The 14575-nt window shown below is 45.0% G+C and overlaps 1 protein-coding gene across 2 annotated transcripts in view; it reads left to right on the top strand.

Moving 5' to 3' along the window:
- The window catches only part of LOC144106704 (uncharacterized), a 68827-nt gene that overhangs the window by 29142 nt on the left and 25110 nt on the right, over positions 1–14575 (top strand). For both annotated transcript variants that reach the window (XM_077639545.1, XM_077639546.1), the window contains exon 7: positions 6977–7162. In XM_077639545.1, the coding sequence (XP_077495671.1) occupies positions 6977–7162 (186 nt within the window). The remainder of the gene's footprint in view (positions 1–6976; positions 7163–14575) is intronic.

Consider the following 14575-nt stretch of genomic DNA (forward strand, 5'->3'; position numbering starts at 1 on the left):
TAGAATTTCAATGGAGGCGAAATTCTAGAGGCCGGTGTACTGTGCGATGTCAGTGCACGTTAAAGAACCATAGGTGGTTGAAATATCTGGAGCTTTTAACTGCATCGTCCGTCATGGCCTTAGTCGCTTTTGAACGTTAAGCCCCTACAAACCATAAACCAAATTTATTTTCTGAGATAAATCTGAACTTTAAGAAATGGCTGTAAAGGGCAGTAATCTGGAAAAGAGCTTGGACTTGAGCTCAGTTGAGTTTATCAAATTCGCGTTGTACTACGTGCCACTGTTGTGCGTAATGTTGAAACATATGTCAGCTTTACAAGTGAAATGTGTTAACACTGTTAAGAAGCGAGCAAACCTCCGCATACCTACCAGCAATCTCACAAATCAAAATTGGCTCTAGTCAATTAGCAGTCAGTCTTTACCAATCGTATTTCTATTGACGTAGCCTAAACACTATTCACATCTTGCCCCAGAAGTGCAAAAGAGTACCGAAATATATCCAGCAGCATGATCTCAGCCTAACGAACGTATTGTCACATTTGGAATGTTAATTGTGAAACTAATACATTCATGCCTACTTCACGGTGATGGAACGCCGATTTTTCATTGCCATATTTATTTCACGCCGACGCAAGGTGGAAGATAGAACGTTTGTGGGTAATTACAGAACTGGACTGTAGCTAATGCTAAAACTAAAGAAACTGCAACAAGGTGCACAGAAAAACAACTTTTCCCCGCTGCTGCGCCGCCACTGTAGACGCTGCGTCACCTTTTCCACGCATGACTGCGAGAGGTAACCGGCATTACCACAGCTTCTCTCAACATTGAGACAGACTATTTCGAAAGTCATTAACCTTATAAAGAAGAGGAATGGCCCTCTATTTATATTTTATATTGTGACTCTACTAGCATGCGGTGCGCTAATCCTTTCGTCTTCATTGTGCAGCTCGCCCTTGGACTGATTCTTCACGGTACTGCCAGCGGCATCGAACCTACCGAGATAGCCTGGGTGACCTCGCCGGTGAACGGAACTCGTTTCCATGCGTGCGATTCCCTGACGTCAGCGGAATTTCTTCGACCACATTATCCGGGAGCAGCAACGTGCGAGCACCTTTCTACACATGATCTGCTGGGAGCGCCACCACATGAATGGGCTACATATACCCTTCCCAGGAATTGCATCGGCAGTGGGCTCGGCGGCACTACTAGCATGTGGTGCGCTAATCCTTTCGTCTTCATTGTGCAGCTCGCCCTTGGACTGATTCTTCACGGTACTGCCAGCGGCATCGAACCTACCGAGATAGCCTGGGTGACCTCGCCGGTGAACGGAACTCGTTTCCATGCGTGCGATTCCCTGACGTCAGCGGAATTTCTTCGACCACATTATCCGGGAGCAGCAACGTGCGAGCACCTTTCTACACATGATCTGCTGGGAGCGCCACCACATGAATGGGCTACATATACCCTTCCCAGGAATTGCATCGGCAGTGGGCTCGGCGGCACTACTAGCATGTGGTGCGCTAATCCTTTCGTCTTCATTGTGCAGCTCGCCCTTGGACTGATTCTTCACGGTACTGCCAGCGGCATCGAACCTACCGAGATAGCCTGGGTGACCTCGCCGGTGAACGGAACTCGTTTCCATGCGTGCGATTCCCTGACGTCAGCGGAATTTCTTCGACCACATTATCCGGGAGCAGCAACGTGCGAGCACCTTTCTACACATGATCTGCTGGGAGCGCCACCACATGAATGGGCTACATATACCCTTCCCAGGAATTGCATCGGCAGTGGGCTCGGCGGCACTACTAGCATGTGGTGCGCTAATCCTTTCGTCTTCATTGTGCAGCTCGCCCTTGGACTGATTCTTCACGGTACTGCCAGCGGCATCGAACCTACCGAGATAGCCTGGGTGACCTCGCCGGTGAACGGAACTCGTTTCCATGCGTGCGATTCCCTGACGTCAGCGGAATTTCTTCGACCACATTATCCGGGAGCAGCAACGTGCGAGCACCTTTCTACACATGATCTGCTGGGAGCGCCACCACATGAATGGGCTACATATACCCTTCCCAGGAATTGCATCGGCAGTGGGCTCGGCGGCACTACTAGCATGTGGTGCGCTAATCCTTTCGTCTTCATTGTGCAGCTCGCCCTTGGACTGATTCTTCACGGTACTGCCAGCGGCATCGAACCTACCGAGATAGCCTGGGTGACCTCGCCGGTGAACGGAACTCGTTTCCATGCGTGCGATTCCCTGACGTCAGCGGAATTTCTTCGACCACATTATCCGGGAGCAGCAACGTGCGAGCACCTTTCTACACATGATCTGCTGGGAGCGCCACCACATGAATGGGCTACATATACCCTTCCCAGGAATTGCATCGGCAGTGGGCTCGGCGGCACTACTAGCATGCGGTGCGCTAATCCTTTCGTCTTCATTGTGCAGGTGAGCAGGCGTTTTGGCAAATGCTTCCGCTCTAGCGACCGTTTCTTGGTAGTGCTGCCGTGCCCGCAGCTGTGTCTTGAAGTGTTTGATGTTGCTGTATTCCTGTGAAAACTCCTCCTGTTATCAGGGGACGTCGAAAAAAATCCCGGCCCTGAAATGGCACAAATCGCTAAACAACTGAAGGATATTGCAGAAGATATTAAAGAAATAAAGGAAAAACGGCTGACAGACATCGAAAACAAGTTAGATGCCATAACACTTTTAGAAACTAAAGTGCAGTCTTGTCAAACTGAGATTTCTCGCATGAATCACGTAATAGAATCACTGGAAAAAAAGATAGATGATCTTGAGAACTGAAGCAGGAGATCAAACTTAATTGTTTATGGACTACCAGAAGATGAAGAAGAATCAACCGAAACTCTGGAGCAGGCTGTCAACAAAAGTATCATTCAAGATACCCTAAAGCTCGATCCAGTTGCCTTTGAACGTATTCACCGGTTAGGCAGGCCGCAGGCTAATAAGAATAGACCGGTAATTTTTAAACTCCTGGATGCCCGTAACAAGTCAGCCATACTGAAGAAAGGTTTTAAACTTAAAGACACGAAATATGCCATTGGGGAAGATTTCTCTCCGAGAATTCGAGAAATCAGAAAAAAAACTGTGGAACAGTGCCAAAGAAAATCGACAAAAAGGGGACAAAGTTTCGCTTGCCTTCGACAAATTATTTATAAACAGCTGCGCCTTTGTTTGGGATCATGAAACGAACGACAATGTTCCGCTGAAAAAAAACGAAGAGCAGGAGGAGACAGTCGAAAAAAGGAGCCCACCAACGACACGGGGAAGAGCACGATTAAAGCACTGACCATCATAAATGTAAACGCAAGGAGCATAGCAAACAAAGTAGAATCTTTAGAAAACTTATTAATTGATCGGGAACCTGATATTGTCGCCGTCACGGAGACTTGGCTTTCACCAGAAATTTCGAGTCATGAAATCGGACCACCCAACTACTCAGTCATTCGGAAAGACCGAGACTCCCGTGGCGGTGGTGTGGCTCTCTTGATAAAAAAAAAACCCTGCCGTTTGTTATGCTCCCAGATGTGTCGGGTGCTGAAAGCGTATTCTGCAGACTTCTCTGCAACAATACTACTGTCTGTGTAGGCTGTTTGTATAGGGGTCCCTCTTCAGGAGATGAGTGCATTTCTGTCATTCATGACTTCCTTCAACAATATGCTTGCAGCACTAGAATCATTCTCATGGGTGACTTTAACCTTCCGGACGTGGACTGGATAACTATGCAACACACATCATCATCTTCAGAAGCTCTTTTTGACTTAATGCTCTCCTTTAATCTCCACCAAATTATCCTAGAACCAACGCGCAAGCAAGGATCAGCAAACGATATACTCGATCTTATACTAATCAGTGATCACTTTCCAGTACACCAAGCGCAGACAGAAATCATCGAAGGCATCTCTGATCACAACATACCATTATGTTTGTTACCTCTAGACTGCTTAATACAAAAACGATCCGATCTAAAGACAACACTGAACTTCGATAAGGCTGATAATGCCAGCATATTAACCTACCTCGCACATGAATTTGAAGCATTCAGTGAAATGGTCTCCGACCCCTCAATCAATATTAACAGGGTTTGGCTTCATTTTAAGACTATGGTTTCACACTGCATAACTAATCATGTTCCACTAAAAACTAAGCGTCCACAAAGAAACAGTCCATGGGTAACAAGGGATGTTATCCACGCTAAACGTCATGTGAAAACGTTGCGTATTTCTTTCAAAAATCATGGTTCATGTGCTTCTAAAACTACAAAACTAGCGTGCGCAATCGCGAAGTTCAGAGAGATAGGCAAACGGGCCAAGAAAAACTACTTTAATGTAACACTGCCTAACTTTCTGACAAACAACCCGCGTAGACTTTGGAACCCGTTATCCGACTTGTCTCCAGAAGATAGAGCTAACAATGCTAATGCGTACAACACGTTTTTTCACTCAAGTTTCACAAAAGATGACGGTAATCTCCCGGACTTTTACGGCAATCAAACATCACGCATTGACCCTTTAATCATATCAGATGCCGGCATTTTTAATCTATTACTCACGCTTGACCCTAAAAAATCACCCGGACCAGACAATATCCCAAACGATTTCTTGAAACGATACGCAGAATGGTGCAGCAGATACTTGGGTCTAATATTTCGTAAATCTCTCGAGTCATCAACTTTACCGGACGACTGGAAGAAGGCAAAGATTATACCAATACACAAAACAGGAGACACCACATTACCATCGAACTATAGACCAATATCTCTCACCAGCACGGCTTGCAAGATGCTCGAGCATATCATCCTTCAACACCTAACAAACTTCCTTGATACACACAATCTGTTATCTCCAAACCAACATGGATTCCGTCATGGGCTATCAACCGTCACACAGCTTACAGAGGTTGTGCATGACCTTGCATTCGCCATCAATAACTGTAGCCAGACTGACATTATATTATTGGACTTTTCTAAAGCATTCGATCGCGTCTGCCACAACAAATTAATAGCAAAGTGACGGGGTGCCATCGGGGATGGGGAAATTTTAGAATGGATTTCAGATTACTTATCAAACCGGACACAATTCGTACTTTTTCAGAACATGAAATCTGCGACAGTACCCGTCATATCAGGTGTACCTCAAGGATCCGTGTTGGGGCCACTGTTATTTTCAATTTTCATCAACGACATAACCAACAATATCGATTCTAACATCAAACTCTTCGCCGATGACTGCATTATCTATAAAACAATTAACAGCTACGAAGACCACATTTCACTCAGCGATTCATTGAACAAATTAACCGAATGGTGCAAAACATGGCAAATGACGGTAAACATGACTAAATCTGTTTGCATGACGGTAACAAGAAAAAGGCAACCTTATGATTTTCCGTACTTTGTTAATGGCAGAATACTGACGAAAGTTCACCAGCATAAGTGCTTAGGCATCACACTAACTTCTGACCTCAGATGGGACGCGCACATTGCTAGCATAACCTCGAAAGCATTACGCAAACTATTTTTTCTTCGAAGATGTCTGCGCCTTGCACCCACATCGACAAAGCTTCTCGCATATACTACTTTCGTTCGACCAGTTTTAGAATACGCTAACACAGTTTGGTTCCCCCATTCAGTGACTAATGTAACAAAACTAAAAAAAGTACAGCGTAAAGCATTGCGGTTTATACACAACAAATATAAGCGCACAGATTCACCAACTAACCTCGCGGCTATTTCGGGTTTAGAGACGCTATCATCAAGAGCGCAACAAGCACGGCTAAAATTTTTATTTCACCTGATGCACAACTACTACAAGATAGACGTATCAAAATACATATCTTTCTCGCAATCACGCCCGTCGAGGCATAAACACGCAGCCACGATAACAGAATACTCATGCCATAACGACACGTTCATGTATTCGTACTTTCCCCTCGTGATCAGAGAATGGAATCGCCTTGATCCCTCAATCATAACTGCAACCACATTATCTCAGTTCACGTCACGGATAGAATCATTATCAATTAACGAATAAAGCAGTTTCTCTGACATACTCAACCGCCTCTCATCACTTCATTAGATTGTTAATTAATTGTGAAGAAAGTCTTATTTTTTCCGCTGCTGTGTTCCCATGTGCTCTAATTGAATTCCTTATGGCAATGCTCTACCCGACTCCTAGACATGTATTTTTCTTTTTCCTTGCTAATGTTTACCTTTTCTTGTATTTTTCTTGTTCCTTTCTGTTCACGTGTGTTTGATTTGTATTCCAAAGTGCACGGCTCAAATTTTTATCATGTTTGTCATTTTTGTTCGCCCACCTGCTATGGTCCCTGATAGGACTGGCAGTATTGTAAATAAATAAATAATCTAGTAACTGCCACGGCGGTGAGGTCGTGTTTGCCTGGATACTGTCGGCGGGCTTCTGGAGGCGCGCATTGTGAAAAACTTGGTGCACTTTTGACGTAAGCGTTTGAAGTAGGCGCAGGAGTGCATGAACGCTTTATCGTTATGTTATGACTGTTTGGGGAAATGTAAGCGCGAAGCTGGCGAAACCTCGCCATCATTTCAGGCTTACGGCATTAAGAAGGTTGCCGTTGTGAAAAGGCTATAGCACTCTTTGCGGAAAGCCACAGTGAGCACGTTAAACTCAGTTCACTTTGCAGAGGAGGAACCGACGCCCAAAATTGTAAGCAGCTACGATAATCTCAACCATGGTGAACGTTTTCCGACAAGGTATTAGTGCGGCATAAACTCTTTATTCTATAGTATTTTCATGCAAGTTGCCACTGAAGCCGACGCTACAAAACGCACAGGATACTCAAGCAGTTTTCACGCCCACAGTGCGCTTTTCACCTCTGGCCTTTCTCCTCATAATCTATTGTCTCTGCAAAACACAATATACAGCTGCCATATACGTGGCCCCTGATGTGTTGCATTGGCTCTGCTCGGCTGTCGCGCAGGGGGCAGCCATCGAACTGCTACAGCACATCGAACGCGTGCCGCGGCACCCAGCACTCGTGCTGTCGCTGACCCTGCTCGCTCGCGAATACGTCGCCAGGCGCCCGGACAGGCAAAACCCCGACAGCATCGGCACCTTTGCATTCTTCAACCCGTGTAACAGATCACGCATTTTGACTGCCCAGCACGTAAGTAAACCTGCCGCCACCTCATCAATTGTAGGCAATAAGTGTGGGACACTCAAGATGTCTCTGCGCTCAGATAGATTTTATAAGGTGAAAGTTTCTCGGCTGGATATTTTTCATGTTTTTCAGATGAAAATTAAAAAAGCACAATTATTTAGTAGTTATTTTTTGTCCACACTTCTCATATAACACACGGAATGCTCGATCTGCTAAGGCGCGCTGGGAATGTACTGCGTACGTTTGTTTGAAAAATCACTTAATGACGGAACTTCCTCCAGAGACAGAAAAATGGCCCGTTTTGCTCGAACGCTTAAAATGGCCCCCGAAATTAGTTTCAACACAGCGGGCTGATTAAATGACTAATATTACATGTAAAATTATAGAGTATGCATTACACAGCCGAATAATGAATCACCTCGTAATACATAACGTAGCACGGCTCTCGATATACAGTTCCTGTTCTACTCACCTGTTGAATTTCTAGGGATGTAACAATTGCAATCCACAGGCAGTCAGTAACGAATTGTGCATTCCTAGGCTTTCACACGGCGTTCGTTGCAGAGTCACAGGATCTTCTTGCATTAAAACCACAGGACTTAAGTTTAGCCGAAGATCTAGTAACTTGAATTTGAGATTATAGGTCTAAGACAATGGCGTGCTCTGTTCAACTGTACTTTGCGCAGATATATTCTACTTACTTCTGGCGTGCCATAAGGCTCCGTGCTGGGTCCCCTTCTCATTTTATTTTACAGTAATCACATCACATCTTGTACACATTCATCGTTGCGCATGTTTGCGCATGCTTCTACTGTGTACAAAATTAGCAATGATCAAAGCGACTTTGTACTTTTGCAAACCGATTTAAATACTTCAGCGGCTTGGTGTACACGCTGATGAATGGCACTAAATTTTTAAAAAATATCCTTATGAACACACTGTAAACAGTATTGCTCTAGATGAAACCGCAGAGTTTACATATAGGTGTATTTGTCACCGCATACTTAAGCAGAATAAGACATGTAAATTGTATTGGTAAAAAGCAACATCGATTGTCGGTTTCCGAAGGAACAATTTGAAGCGCTTCTCGCATGACTCAAAAGAAAAGTTATATGTTACACAAGTACGATCATTGCTTGAATATGCCTGCATTTGCTGGCACTCAAACACAACGTAACATACCGGTATTCTGGAAAAAGTTCGTAATAAGGCTCTCCGGCATGTATCAGGTAGTTAGGACAGGCGCCTAATATTTATAATGTTGAACAGGTACCTGTCTCACCTGAGTAATAAGATCGCGGAAATATTTGCCTTAAGTTCTTTCATAGTAGCCACCATTCTCAACGTGGCATAGATCAACACCGATATATCAAGCCGCCTACATTGATATCACGGACAAGGGACCTTGTATGCAAATTCGAGGAATTTTCATTCAGGAGCGACACATTCTTCTATTTGTTTTCAGTGCGATCAATTCGGTAGTGGAATAATTTATCACTTGGAAATGGTTTCAGACCAACGAAACAGTGCGACGCGTTGCACGTTCCAACACTCGGCCGTGAAAAACGAAGTAATATACATTACAACGGCTCCTTTTTTTGCTGTCCACCTTGAGTACTTTTTTTTCCCACAAAAGCGTAGTCAACAACTCTTCATGACAAAACGAAAGCATGGTGGGTCATTCCTCAAGCCCTGTGTAGCCGCGCCATTAAAGAATTTTGAAAAAATTTCTCCTAAAGACTGCCTCGTGGTTGAAGGGACTATGCAATAAATTAATTGAGATTACGTAAAGCAGACGAGAGATAGGCATTTCATCACTCGTCACCCCAGCGCAAGGATTTTTAAGCTAGCATCAATAACAATGAAGATATAGACGATTAAAAATAACGGTTGTCCTCTCCCCCCCCCTCAACTCGTACAAGTGGGGCACCAGACAAAAATTAAGAAAACAGGTCTGGGACTGGGCCCCGCCTTTGAATACGTCATCAGATGACGTTCGCTTTGCAACTTCCGGTTGTCGCTCCTATCCCCCCAGCAGCAGCGTCGGCGGCGTGGCGGCATCTCTCCGGTCTCTCTTCGTTTTCCTGGATTGCGGCGTGCGTCGGGTTTCTTTGCTTGTCGTCTGTTGTAGTTAGCAGTAATAAACACAGACCTCGAGGCGCGACTGCTCGCTCTTACGGCGTGATGGGCATCGAGCCCTATGCGTGGCCACGAAGAGCCATGCGAATAGCTCCGGAACTTCCGACAGGAGGAGGCGGCAGAGTAAAATTGAAACCATATGCGCAAAGGCAGTGCCCTGGCCCGCGCTTGCCCGAGAGGATCGCGCGGCGGCACGAGCAGACGATTTTCACGGCTACCGGAAGTGTGCCCGTGACGTCGTGGCCGCCGTGGCTCCAGCGAATGACAGCGTGTGGTGGCCTGGCGACGTCATGGTACAGGGACGTCTTTCTTCCACGGTTTTATTTACAAAATCGGTCACTACGAGCACACCAATCGGCCCGCGAATTTAAAAAAAACACCTTTTTTTAAAATTTATAATAAATTGCCGGCTCAGTTCCGAAGACTTATGCTTGGTGTGAATGCTCATTAGCATCATTTCTAAACATAGAAAACATTTACAAGCGACTTTGAAGTCTTTGCATAGTCTCTTTAAAGGGCTGTGGATGATAAAAATTAAACAATAACTGGGGTAACTTTATACGCTCCATTTACCGAGAAAGCCCCGACAAGCAAGCGCGATTGTGAATTTAATATTGAAATATGCAGTGAGCGATAAGACAAGAGTATGCCCCCCAGGACCTGTTACCAAGGGATGAAATACAGATATGGGAGGCTAACATGTGTTATCGGATGGGAGCTCCGTACCACTAGCACACTTCGCCTATGGAAGCCCTGCTGTCCTCCGACTTTCGGCGAGGTGAAGGCACTGCGCTGACCACCTATAACAATACACACACGATTAAAAAAATCAAAGCTCATGAAGCAAAAAAGACAAGAAACCCCAGTTAGAGGCTCATGACTACCCTACGGTCGATTGCATTATTTGTTTCAGTTTTTCTTCCGCGTGTGAGGTACCGAGATAGGCGGTAAAGTGACAGACAGTTTCCACGTGCTTGCTTTTCTGAGCACTTCTTTGAATCGCGCAGAACTATAGTGAACTATCGCCACGACCACGGTTACAGGAAAGCCTACCCTGGAAAACGGCTTTGAATTCGTAAGAAATCTGTTGTCCACATCGCTTTCCTTCCACTCGGGGAAACTGAGGCATCTGGTCAAACTGTTAGTGAAATGAATTTAAACACCGCACCAGTCACCTCCGAATCACATTTTCGCTCGCATCAAGAACGAGATCAACCTTGATCTACTTGGTAGTCAGGGCAGGGTCGAATGCTGCCGGGGCCGCGATTCATTGTTCGCTCGTTACATCCGCCAGAAACGTAAGCCATTCGCTGCGCAACCTCACGTTTGCAGCATCCATCTTACGTCGGACAATCGGTTAGGCAGCCTGAAGAGAGCGCGTTTGAAAGTTGTCTCCTCCCACACATTCTCAATCCCAGCCCGCTCGTGTAACCGCACGCTGGGCATCGCTCTTTGCCTTCTGAACGCTTCTCCCTAGAGTTTGTCAGCTTTTATTGGAACCTGCTTATAGACACCTCCTAATGGGACGTTGCCGCTTTTCACCGTTTTGACGACACGCTTATGAGCCAGTGCATTAGCATGCCTTCCGTATCGTTAACACCAAGCAAGAAAATCCCTGAATGGTTGTTCGGCATTCACGACTATACTGTACCTTTCGCATGTTCACTATTGTCCTTCATGCAGAAGCTGTAAGACGCCTGTATATTGTGATATCAATGTAAATTAGGTGATCAAATTAATTTTTTTGGAAATGGAGACAATTAAACATATAATCTTGAGACAGTGACGGAAAAATAGCGCGAATCCCACTTCTTATTCGATAAAGCGGGTTCATTCACTCATTCCTGCATTCATCATTTCTGTCATTTATAAATAATGATGAAAGACTCTGCTAGTTCTCGTTCAGCAGACATACTACAAGCAATACTGCAATCAAGATTCAATTACTGAATGGTCCAGTAAGAGTTTAAACAGGACTCATAAAATATTTTTATATTTAATGATGATCGCTGTCCTAATTTCTCTACATGGCGCATTCTAGCCGAGATATTGTAAACTTATTCCGAAAACATAATGTCTTGAATCTTTTCGTTAAAAGCAGTAGTCCTAGAGGCCAACGTAAAGCCATGTTTATTTCTTTTGTTAGAAGCTTCATATAATAATTACTTATTTTTAACTAATTTTATTGTAGGTGATCAGCGTTTATTCTAAGCCACATTTTCTTTCTATGCTTTGCGATAATTCTTCAGAAAAAGGTTCGTTTTTTCTTCCGCACAAAATACGAGCTCTCGCACGAATTATATCTGAACAAAATCGTTATTGTGCAATTAAGAAGAAGCGTACCCAGTGCCGAACCTTGGGGCATGCCATGCTTCACATTTCCCGACATTCAACTTGCAGTGTTAATTTTAGTAAATTTAGGACAATGCCGCAATTATGTATTGAAAGGCTAAATTGATTCAATCTTCCATTGATTCCATCTGCAAAGTTTCATCTTTTGAGATGAGATAATATGCTTAACAGAATCCAAACATTTTTTCAAATCAATATGATCCGCTCATTTAAACTGTGTTCCTGTATTGTTTTTCTGTTTGTTCTGATTTGCAAAAGCCCGTGTTCGGCAGCAGTATTTTTCTAAACCATTCTGCTTGCTATAAATTCTGTTATGAGGGGAACCACTACCACAGGGTTGTAAAAATAAAGTGCTCCGTCATCGTTGAGGAATCTTACAGGACAAAAACGTAGCTGTTCATGCGCAAGGTCTAGAAGAAACAACACACTAGCTCAATGATGAGAGACGAATAGACGAGACACAGCGCTGGCTTAGAGGTGACGTTAGTTCGGAAAGCCATCGCATTCATAAATAAACTTAATGAAGAAGTTATCCTTGGAAGAAACAAAATGCTATAGCAGCGGAGGGCTAACTCCTTTAATTCAATTGTACTGTGCGATGTCTGTGCACGTCAAAGAACCCCAGGTAGTCGAAATTTCCGGAGCCTTTCACTACGGCGTCCCTCATAGCCTGAGTCGCTTTGGGACGTTAAACCTTCATAAACCAAACCAAACCAAACCTTTATTTCAAACTAAAGGCGACTCCACAGGACCTTGGAAACGTAAATAATTTACTGCCGGCTGTAAGAATGGGGCTTAATACATGCTCACTCTTTTTATACGCCTCCAATATATCCGTCGAGTACGTTCACACACTTGCCGGTGTAAGACGCGCGGCTTGAAGTACGAGCGGCAAATAATTAACAGGAGCTGCCGGCGCTTAAGTAACAGCACAAGAGCTAAAAGTTCAGTGGTCGGACGTTTGAATCTGTGGAGGTCATACCTGGAATCAGGAGAGACATGTGAACGACCGATTTATTCTGTATTCTAATGGTTCCGGCATGCAGCGGGAATGAGGTTATGCACCTACAAGACAAGTTTGTGCATTTGAATGGGTAGCACATTTACATGTGTGTTTTTTGCATGACCTTGATGGTAGGATAAAACGGCAATTACTTTCCTTACTGTCGACTGTGTTCGGTCTCCATTTCTAATTCTTATAGATTGAAAACTTCTACGCAAAGTGAAAATTGCTTAGCCAATGGCCGAGGACAGGTAGCGGCCGCTTATCGTGATCATGAGAGGGAAATACATTGAAGAAAAAAATTAGCTGGAGCGCATATGGCAGGTTCTCTCATCATGAACGCCAGTTTACTAATACCCCTCGAGGTAAAAGTGTAAACAGTTGCGACTTACCATTATTCACTGTGGAGGCTAACGAAAAGGGTTCAGCATCAGTACAACGCAGTGAGGTATGGAAAATGTGCAGCGTTAAGAGACAGGAAGCAGGCAGTATAGGTGAGAGAATAAACGGTGATTAATGACGTTCTAGTCGAAACCAAGCAGGAGAAACGAGCTTGGGCTGGGCATGATAACTGCTGGTCCTTAGGAGTAACGGAATGGATTCCAAAAGAAGGCAAGCGGAGCACGGAGCGGCAGAAGGTTAGGTGGGTGAATGAGGTTAAGACGTTTGCGGAGACACGGTGGCAGTAGCTGGCAAAGGACAGGGCTAATTAGGGGGACATGTAAGAAGCCTTTTTTCTACATTCTTCGCAGTCAGGCTCATGATAATGATGAGAGTGAACAAAAGCGCCAATGACGTGCAAGTGCTTGCAGAAAACGTGTGCTGGCGACGGCATATTTTTTTGGTAGCCGTATGACTGCGCTTGGGTGCATGGCAATCAGTAATAAATCCCTTGAGTTAAGGTTCATTCTTCAGGCTCCACAACAGGTGCCCCACCGTTCGAGACGGTACAACTGACAAGAGCAGGCAACACTTGAGTGAAGGAAGGCAAACTGAAACTTCATACTCAATTCACATTTTTACAACAGAATAAACAGCGAGCATGATTACATGGAACTGGCTAAGGAAAAATCTTCCCTCCTTTGCATCGCTGAAGACGCAACGGGTCTAATTTTAGCCCAGGACATTTTTTCAGTCTCCAGGGCCGGGTTTAACAGACCTAGCAGCCTGCCCCACCCCTTGCATCATCCACTCACAACAAACACATGAAAGGTTTCCAAACTGCGTGGCACGCCTTCCAGTTTCGGCAAGGTTCAAACCATCCTTGAAATACACAGCACGGAACGAACACAAAATTGCTATAAGAAAATGTAATTCCGGGAATGGACCCTAGAAATGATTCGCCTACAAAGTTTACGTGCGTCGCCCCTTACTTTCACAGTATTGCTCAAACTGTCTTCCTTACAAAGTAAAAAGAGAAACATGAAAATACACCAAAACATTCTCACGGGTTGCCGGCTCCCTGAGAACGCGTGACCCTGGTGGCTCACGTTACGCCGCGTCGTCTTCGTGGCGACTATTGACAGGCGTCCCCACAACGTCTGTAAAGCGGAGCCAGCCTGTCGTTGCTGCCTCTTAAAGTGGGATCGTTTTCAACACAAAACCCCCCTGTGGGCGACCTTAGTAGTGGAAGCACTGCTTCGGACACATCGCTACACTGCAAACGCATATTAACCAGCTCTACATATGACATGAAACCAACACACACACATGGCACTACTCATTCGGTGTGCGCATGCAGACAACCAACAGGGCACGCAGCAGGTCCGTTCAGTGTTCCACTGAGCACTGTTCGCAGAGGTGACACTGTTTGTGCACTCTCTGGAGCACCTGTGGTCTGCCCCGTCCAACTCTCTGCCCCTGTGCGTGTCCGAGCCTGTGCCGCAACTGGGCACACCACCCACTAGCTAGTTTTTGCAGAGCTA

Source organism: Amblyomma americanum, chromosome 10, assembly GCF_052857255.1.
Source record: "Amblyomma americanum isolate KBUSLIRL-KWMA chromosome 10, ASM5285725v1, whole genome shotgun sequence".
NCBI classification, from domain to species: Eukaryota; Metazoa; Arthropoda; class Arachnida; order Ixodida; family Ixodidae; genus Amblyomma; species Amblyomma americanum.